The sequence below is a fragment of the Hordeum vulgare genome, chromosome 5H, assembly GCF_904849725.1.
Source record: "Hordeum vulgare subsp. vulgare chromosome 5H, MorexV3_pseudomolecules_assembly, whole genome shotgun sequence".
Taxonomy (NCBI): domain Eukaryota; kingdom Viridiplantae; phylum Streptophyta; class Magnoliopsida; order Poales; family Poaceae; genus Hordeum; species Hordeum vulgare.
In genome coordinates, this window is record NC_058522.1 from 377,290,515 (window position 1) to 377,300,275 (window position 9,761).

Genomic DNA, 9,761 nt, shown 5'->3' on the forward strand with positions numbered 1-9,761 from the left:
GAGGCGGCGACGTCACCGAGCCGCACGTGTGTTGGACGTGGAGGTGTCGTCCCTTCGGTGCTTGATCGGGATGGACCGCGATTGGATCGTGTGAAGACATACGACTACATCAACCGCATTTTGAACGCTTCCGCTTAACGATCTACGAAGGTACGTAGACACACTCTTCCCTCTCGTTGCTATGCATCTCCATAGATAGATCTTGGGTGTTCGTAGGAATTTTTTTGTTTCCCACGCAACGTTCCCCAATAGCGGCGACCGCCTACAAAGAGTGCGATGACGTGGGCGAGGCGGTGTGCGGTGAGACCAAGGAGGAGGAGGAGGACATCGATGATGTCGCACCCTACCGTGATGACCACGAAGCCAGCACGTCCGCGGACGTTGCCGGCAACGAGAAAGAGTAGTGCACGGTAGGTCGTCGTCGCTCGTGTCCCAGGAAGGCCACCACTCCTCCCCTCTCGTCGACGCCAAGCTTGGTTAGCTCAGCATCGGCAGCTGATTAGTCACTTGGCGGCGACGTGGAGGGGGGTAACTTTACTTTCCAAGGCTCTGGAGTACGTTACAGAGCTGGAGCGGGAGAGCGCCGAGATGGTGTTGAAGAAGACAAAGCTTCATGGGCTCATAGCCGGACACCGGAAACATACGTTGGAGATCATACATTAAGTGTATTGGTTACACTTCTAGAGCTGAACGAGCACCACTTAGTTAATGTAAATGTAATAAAATATGTCATGTTTATATGAAATTCAGACGTGTTTGCATAAATTTCGTTCAGTTGATTCGAATTGTTGTTAAAATATATGGGGTTATGGTTAAATGACGACCTCTCATATTCATGTCAATGACAACGGATTAGTCATCTCGCAAAAAAAAATAACAATGGATTAGTCCCCCTGTCTATGAACGAAAGGAAGTTTACCGGACGCCGTTGGATATGCCCTAGCGAACATGAAGCGCCAAATCAATACTGCAGATGTTGTCGGCGGCCATATGAAAAAACTTGTACTCCCTCCGTTCCTAAATATAAGTCTTTTAAAAGATTTCACTAGGTGACTATATACGGAGCAAAATGAATGAATCTACACTCTAAAGTATGTCTATATACATCCATATGTAATGTCTTAGTAGAATCTCTAGAAAGACTTATATTTAGGAACGGAGGGAGTACATTGCACTGTACTATTCTTCGGCAGAAAAGAGTAAAAACAAAATCTAACACGAAGGTACATTTGCATTAGCTGTTGGCTTAGTTTGTTCCTTGAATCTAGCTCGCTCAGTCGGTTTCCTGTCCATTTATACGGCCAAGCCGGAGAATCTTGTCCCGCCAAGTGGCCGGGCTAGCTCCTCCCTCGGAGCAGGGCACCTGGCTGTAGCCTAGTACTAGTAGACAAGTTGCGCTTAAGCCAAACCAGGGGCGCGGGCAAAGCAGGAGCTGTGTGGTAGATGACGATAAGGACGAGGATGTAACCTCTGCTGGACAGCTCATGCGGGGAAAGCTCGACCGGCTCTCGCCTTTCATCACATTTTTTTTAAAAGCAACAGTTTTTGCCTCATCTATTCATCGAGAAAGAGTAGAGTTTGTTGTGTTACAACACAATTTTTATTGGCTCACAAATGTTGCCAACATTTGTGTCACTGGTTGTAGGTTATTTTTCGTTGTATGCACTGGCTTTGATGTGGTCTATTTTACACTAAACAGGGTACCAATCGCTTTTTAAGATGCTATGTATGTAGTTGGAGCGGGCGACCATAAAAGTTTTTGCCTAACATGTTGGATGGCAGCATTATTGTTGGATCGATTCACAACCTTTTTTGACATAGGCATAGTGTCGGTCCTATACGACTTTATTGTTGTCGATAAGTTACTTTTAATCTTTTTTATCAGATTATTGGTGTTAAGTTTTGTGCGTCTTAACTATGCAGATGCCGGTTATTGCTCACCATGCTTTGCATGTGCTTGATGGTACATTTTGAGTTAATAAAAACAACCTTTATAAAAAAACACAGACATTATAAAAGGTCATTACTTCCTCGACATAATTATTCTCGAATTCTTGGCACCTGTGGTAACCCATACTACCCCCTCGGCTTTGATATTACGAAGGAGCACCGTCAAACGGGCACTCTTTTTTTTTTTTGAGCCTCAAAGGGGCACTCTTGTGTCCAACGACGTGTGCATTCTTTTCGTTTCATATGGTTCATGAGATAAGCATGGTGAGCATGTCCCACCTTCCGGTTTGGGATGTTGGTGTCGGATTGTCCCACCCACCAATCCTTGCCAGAATGGAAGAGATGTCACGGGTAAGTGTCAGGTCTCCAAGCCGCGGTCGCTCCATAATCATGTCCCACAGTCTAATCGTGTATTGGCACGTGAAGAAGAGGTGGTCAATCCTTTAGCGGTCTGTTTCCACACAATATCTCCTGGACGTGGAGGTCTCGCATGGTGTCCCAAAGATTGACGAACTCGTGAAAGCGGGCGAGCAAGAAGTTGGGGTAATCTTGATTTTGGATATCCAAGCAACGTCCTTCAAAGCTTCCCTAATCTTTTTTTTCATGGAGGCCTCAAAGATTAAGGGCGCAATGTTTTTGGGTTTGCGATCATAAACCCAAGGAGCATCCCGGAAAGAGGTGCACGCCCCCATTACCAATGATGATGGTGGTGGAAGCATACAAAATATTATAGTCCATGACACCACAAAGCTTTCACATTGCAATCCACATATTGTTTGCCTTTTTCCATTCAAACCAAAGCCACCGTAATATGAGCGCTCTTGCAAATTTGTCCGTGTTGAGCACGCCAATCCCTCCAAAGCCTAGGGGTCGGCACAGTGAGTTCCAGTTCATTTTGCATTTTGCATTGTTGGCCGTGTTCGCGCCAGCCCATAGAAAGGCGTGCTCGAGCTTGTTGACATTGGGAGGGTGCACGATGGGATAATAAGGGATGTGATGAAATAGATCGCTTGAAAAAAACACTGACTTGGCGAGAGTCGTACATCGAATGATGGTTATGTTATAACCGTCTAACTTAGAGGCCACTATGTCAACAAGAAAGTAGAAGGCCCAAGTACTTAATTGGGAAGGATGCATGGGTAGTCGGAAGATTTTGAAGCTCATGAGGCAACTTGATGCCGTCGCACTAGATAGGAGCCACATAGCTCTTGTTGAAATTAATGACGAGGTCAGTGACATCATCAAAGAGACAATATATTAGAAAGGTTATCTATACCCCTTTTGAGGGGTACCACAAAAACAGTCGTGTAATCCGTGTATGAAGATGTTGATAGCACGACTTTGCGACCACTAGTCCTATGAAATAACCGTTTAGTATTATTATTTTTGAAACGAGGCAAAAGATTTATCATTTTCATTGATTAAGAAAAATATACCCGATTAATTGATGAAAAACCGGGCTAAAACCGATACAATACACAACCCACATCACACGGGCATCACGAGGCAACCTGATCACCGACATGGGACCCAAAGCTGCAAAGAAGACATCCGCCGTAGAGTCGCAAGCGTCATCATCATCACCAGTTGCCTCGAACGAGCGACTCCGACTTCACCATCGAGCTCCAACATTGAAGCCATCCCGCAAACAGCCGAAAAGAAACCACGACGTCACATGCCACCGGATGACCACACACGCGAGTAGCCGACAGCTCCGACCTTGACGACGAGTATCACAAGGGAAATATGCAGGACTTGCGCCGACTATGCCCTTCGCAAACGTCCACCGAGCGCTCTTCATCGTCACCGCCTGGACTCGCTCCACCGCAGTTCCGACTTCGAGCAACCAAGCAACCCACGAAAAACCACCTAGGACACGCCGAAAAGAGCCAACTACCAAAGTCGGCCCGAGCTCCCTTCAACGCCATCATCGATATCAAACAGTAACCAGCGCCCCACCTCAATAAACCATGCGGCAAAGATGCCGCAGTACACTAGTCTCCCAGTCGCAACCGGCTTTGAGGCGATACCTCCAAGGAGGAAAAAGACACAAAGACAAGCGATACCTCCAAGGAGGAAAAAGACACAAAGACATATTAATCTTCGCCGTCCTAGTCGTTGCTTTTCATATAGCTAACCCCTCATGCCGAGCCGTCGTTTGAATACTAATCCAACTATATGATTTTTATGCCATACTAACCTTTAACTGCGTTTCAGTAAAAAATAAAGATTGATCATATCACATGCCACTTAAATCCTGCTGGTAGACGTTGGTAGGAATTATTCCGTAGGATTTACGATTAAATTTGTGACATTCACCAGTTGGACTACACATGGTTGGCCGCAGCAAGTTATCTGCTGACCAGAAAACGTAAAAGGCAACAGCAAATATTTATTTCTATGTATCTATACCCAAGAAAGAAAAACACAAACTCGTAATCGAAAGCTCCAGATGGACTATATTTTTTATGTGACAGCAGCTGCAATTTACCAATCTCTGCTCGCAGCCGGGCTCTATTCGCTGCAAGTGAGATCGCTGAAAGACAACGCTTAACTAAAAAAGAAACATGAATCTAACAGCTGAACAAACTTAGTTCCTACAGTAGATAACCGACATGCACCATGCTCATATTTAGGCCTATATTTTTGAGTTTTATCAGGTAAGGCGGATGCATTGATCTCATCTATCTATCCACATCAATAACTTCAACAACATTCAATCATAGCTACACAAGGCAAAATGAGAACAAAAATGCTACAAAAAAACTGTATCTAGCTTTAGCTACAATGTTTTTAGTTTATGGCTTTACAATTCCGTGAAGCTTCCATCCCCCAAGACCAGCCTGCGAAAAAGCCTGCACATCAGAAATTCAGTCAAATTTCTGCTAATTTATCTGCTCAACAAGATTTTTATTTCATGAAAAATGGTGCACTATGAACCCACATCATTTTGTTTGATGGAGAAGAGTATAATGAACCCACATCGTGAAACTGGTCATTGTTTCTAAAATACTTCAGATATGGTGATAACACTTGGCCATTTCGATTTGCCATATGGTGATTTGATTTCCCTTCAGTTTAGTATAAGGGGATTGAATGTGCCATAGAACACGAACTAATATACTTTTCAAAGAAAAACACAAGCATTTCCAGAAATTCTTTGCACTGCCAAAAGCTTTTCTATTTTCATGAGACATCTCGTTCAGGCCTTCAAACAGACGGTAAAATTAGTCATACTTGGCTTTCTAAGTTGCCTTTAGTGTGTGCTTTTCACATGACTCACAATAACAAGTACTGCAGAATTTAGAGGATCCACCTAAGTGAAAATCACCAATGAGTACTGCTTACATCATTTAAAGTTCTACATTAGCTAAAAATCAGTAAACGTATAGGGAAAGTATAGAATTAAAGTAAATATGCATTTGCACAATCAGTTTTAGCATTGTTGGCAACCACAATGATGGTAGGCAATCGTAGTACTATCAAGGGGTTAAAAAGGGAGGCATAATTTATGTTCAGGCATCAGAATAATACTAACCTCAATCCATGATTTCCCAGCAGCTTCTAGCAATGCAGCATTACACGTCTTGAGCACCACTGAATCACCAGAAAACATAGAGGCTGCTTCTTCCCATCCTTTATTATGTCCCATGCACCTGAAATTTTATTCTACAAAATCATCAGAAAATAGGCCTAGTAATGAGAGATATCATGCACAGCAGCACAGGTGCTTACAAGGAAATGACTATGTAGTCTGAGCATACATCAGAGAACACAGCATAATGAAGAACAAATAATAGCAGACTCACATCACCGTTAGTATCTCATCAGTTGAATATTCACAAATTGCCTTCTGCAGGTGCTCGGCAGTTTGACCATCCATTGCAGCAATCGAGTAGAAACTTGGGATAAAATGCACAAGTGACTGAGACAATCCTTGAACATGCTCTTGCATGATCTGAAGAGTTTCCTTTGTTCGAGTTGCATCACTGTGTTCACAAACAGTTTCGGAAGGTATGAATGACTAGACATGCTCCATTAAGACACATGTGAGTAAATCAAAGTAGGTGATTTCACGCCATCTTCGTAGACAGCTTATAATTCGGTATTTTCAAATGAAAGTACCTCTCGGTCTCTCCAAAAGTGAAGTAGCAAGTGAGCAGCACAAAAAGATGAAACTAAAGAATAAAAAAGTAATCCTTATTAGTTAATTTCGATGCAATATATGTCATTAGCCACTGCTTATCTAAGTGAATCACAGAGAAACAAGATTGACACTGGTGGCTCGAATACATAATTTAAGATCTGATTTAGAACCCAAAAGTTTCCCACTGGTTAATGTGAAATCTCAGCATTGTGACGGGACCTCAGTTTTCAGTTTTCTAAAACTGCGAGACCTACCCACACAATTAGTAACAAATATGAGGGCAACCAAATCGCACCTCGAAGCGTTCCTACATTACACGCCTACTGCTGTCGCTAAACCCTATTCCGTGTATACATTGTTCTGCACAAGATAAGGACGTACCTGCATAGGATAAGCTCGGGTATCCATCCCATTTTGTGAAACTTATCGGAAACACTTATTGCATCAGCTCTTCCAGATTTGCTCAGTGGTCTGTCATGATCTGTCATTGATGGCAATATGAGCTCTCGTTTTTCAAGAATGAAACGTAAAAGGCCAGCAACCACAAAGAAGGAATGCATCTAGTTTTCTTGTAGCGCTGCGGCTAAACAAGAGCACCACAATATCGTGTCAAAAGTAAAGCGAAGAACTAAATTCAATTAGTGATCAAAATTGCTAAAATAACACATAGAACCAGACTAAAATGCTGTCCGAAGCCTGTCACATAAAAGCACGCTGACAACGTTTGATGTTCTTGATCCTTGATTTCTCATTTCGTGCTCGGCGTCCAACTAATCTGCGAAACCCCTTATTCATAATACCATGGATTTTAACCTGACATTTTAACTCAAGTATAACAGATTAACAGCTTACAAGTTTAATAAGTATATCTCAGGGTTACAATTCCGTTCCTCGACGCCCTAAACGCCAATGATGTTACCCAATGTGAGAGTTAATTGATAGTACCCCCGAAGTATTGGGAGCTCAAGCGCCCAGGCAACTGTTCTAACGGAAAATTCATCGAAGAAGCTGCACGTACACGCTTTTCTCTACGGGAGATAGTACTCTAAAACTTGACGGTTCTGCCTGCCACGTACTACGATAGTATATACCTCTGGTGAAGCGCTCCCCAACCGCGCTGTCCCCGTGGCGGAGAAGGATGAGGCGGCGTCGCGGCGTGGCGGAGGCCGAGTCGGAGGAGCCCGGCTCGGCGGCGGCGGCCGGGGCGTCGACGACGGTGGTGGAGACGGAGACGGAGCGGGCGACGGCGGCCGCGGAGGGAGGGAGGCGGCAGGCCGCGGAGGATGCGTAGAGGAGGAGGTGAGGAGCCGTGGCGGAGGAAGGCGGCGACGGCAGCCGAGGAGGAGCTCTCATCATCCGCCGCTGTTGTCGATGAGCTGAGCTGATTTGGTTACATGGGATGGGACGGAGAAGAGGGAAATGATGGATGGATAGAAGGAGCAGGCAAGGACGATGGCGTGGTTGCTGATGAGTGATGACGGGCTTGCGAACTCTGCTCTAATCCTGCTGGCCTCTGTTCTTTGAATTTTTTCCAAAAGAACCACTGGCCGAGTCGAATTATCGGAAAGAAACACTTGCACCGTCGATTTGTAGAAAGGACCCTAATCCCTCGTGGCGGCACGCGCGTCAGGTGACGCGTGGCACCTGTCGTCACGGGCCGAGACGGCTGGGGCCTGCCGCCAGCAGGCGAGGCGGCCGGCCTGGGATTCTGTCCCAACCAGTCATGCGACGGAACGGGGTTCAGGTGATGGGACATGCCGCCACCGCAGCAGGCGGCCGACGAGGACGATGCGCCGTGCATTTCCAGGCTGACGACACTAACTGCGAGGCTGACGACGCTAACTCCCATCGACGAAACAGTGTCAATTTCTCTTCTTTATATACAACTGTGTCGTTGCCTCCTCTCTCACTCTCTTCTCTCGCCGTTGCCTCCTCTCTCACTCTCTTTTGTTCCATCATCAACTGAAAATTAGGATACAACTTGCAGAAATTAAGATACAATTGACAGAAATTAAGAAACAATAAAATAAATCTATTGAGTCGAACGTGGATATTTTCCTCTTCCATCACCAGCTTCTTCTGTTGCCTTGGCCGCACGAGCCATTTCTTTCTTTCTCTCCCTCTCAGCCTCATGGGCCTCCTATCGCTATCTATAAACTTTCGCCAGTCGAAGTTCCTCTTCTCGGTTTTTCTTCAGCATCTCATCAATCATAGCCCTCTTCTTCACACAGTACTCTTGTCACTCTCTCTGCTCCTCTGCTTCCGTCTTCTCGCGGCACTCTTTCGCGTCCAAACTAGCCCATGCACGACGACCTCTTTCCCGAATCTCGGTCACCGCCCAGTCCGACATTTCTGTGTCGATCCAACGATAGTACATGCACAGAGGAGGACGAGACTACAACAGAAATAGAAATAGAAATAGAAATATGAAGTTAACAATAATATCTACAACGTGTTTATTCTTAACGACTGAAGCATACCGGAGGCGTGATGTACGGTGAAGGAGCAACAGTGGATCTTCCTCATAATTGGGGCACATGAAAAACTTCATGCCCAACCAATCTGAAAAATCTGCACCTCCTTCACCTTGCAGAGATCGCCACACCAACAACGCATACTTCCACCCCCCGAGGCAAGCTCGCACTCTTCATTTTCCTAGGCCTAATGCTTTGATCCGAGCAAGGCAAACTCATACTGACTACGAAAGAAGTGTGACACACTGAGGCAAAGTGCGGCTGGATGATGGCGAAGAGTGTTTCACTGCCTCCTTTTATAGGCTCAGGTGGATGTGTAGGCGAGAAAGTATGGCGCGAAGAGGTGAAATTTATCAGCGAAAAAGGGCGCGAACACAGATGAAAATTGGGGGGGGGGGGGGCGGAAAGAGCATCTAAGAGATTCCATGCATGGAAATCCGCACCTGGCAACCTCAAAATGAGCGTCGGCCATCACCACTTTCGGCGCCAGGGTATAGTGCCCAACGCCTGGCGCGGTGGCGATAGGGCCCACGTGTCGTGGCCCGTTCCGCGGCGTCGTCTGATGCAACGGGACTCCCTCCCGGTCGCCTAGCGCGGTGGAGGCAGGCCCCAACCGCCTTGCGTGGTGGCGGCGGGTGACACGCGTCGCCTGGTGCGCCTGCCGCCATGAGGGGTGGGGGTCCTTTCTGCAAATCGATGCTGCAAGTGGTCCTTTCCGACAATTTGACTCGGCTAGTGGTCCTTTTCGACAATTTGACTCGGCTAGTGGTCCTTTTGGACAAAAAAATCATGTTCTTTTCCTTGGTGATAACCAACCGGTGAGCGACCCACCAATATTTCTATTTCCAGGTTACGAAAGCCGAAATTTCTTTTCAGCGGAAAAGAGAGTTCTATTGATCAATCTGATCCTCCTGAGCATATAGTTTTACAACCCTTCCGGCCTGAACGCATCCAAACTGCGGTTTTCACATTTGAGTGGACAATTTTGGATTACTCATGATTGACGTCATTTTTTTGCCATATAACTTACTAGAAGGATTGGACGTGCTTTGATGCACAGTTGATGCTATTGATTTTTCATAAGAAAATCACTTCCTCTATTTCAAAATGTTAGGTGTGTTTGTTTTTGAGAAGTGAAACCCCTTTGAGTTTCATAAAATTTGTAAAAAAATTAGCAAATAAGTGTCATT

At 45.5% G+C, this 9,761-nt stretch overlaps 1 protein-coding gene across 1 annotated transcript; it reads right to left on the reverse strand.

The window, feature by feature from the left end:
* Positions 1-4,601: 4,601 nt before the first annotated feature.
* Positions 4,602-7,597, reverse strand: LOC123398650 (uncharacterized protein At3g52155, chloroplastic). Its single transcript, XM_045093102.1, has 5 exons — positions 7,189-7,597; positions 6,479-6,578; positions 5,760-5,939; positions 5,489-5,606; positions 4,602-4,805 (listed from the first exon to the last, which is right to left on the reverse strand). The coding sequence occupies exons 1-5, from the start codon at positions 7,451-7,453 to the stop codon at positions 4,749-4,751; spliced, it is 720 nt and encodes a 239-aa protein (XP_044949037.1). The 5' UTR covers positions 7,454-7,597; the 3' UTR covers positions 4,602-4,748.
* Positions 7,598-9,761: the final 2,164 nt, after the last annotated feature.

Excerpts from the sequence above, each read along its gene's own strand:
- LOC123398650 (XM_045093102.1), bottom strand. The coding sequence starts at position 7,453 with ATGATGAGAGCTCCTCCTCGGCTGCCGTCGCCGCCTTCCTCCGCCACG. Across the intron at positions 5,940-6,478 it reads CCCGAGCTTATCCTATGCAG|TGATGCAACTCGAACAAAGG; the intron begins GTACGTCCTTAT and ends TTGTGAACACAG. Across the intron at positions 4,806-5,488 it reads CTGGGAAATCATGGATTGAG|GCTTTTTCGCAGGCTGGTCT; the intron begins GTTAGTATTATT and ends TCTGATGTGCAG.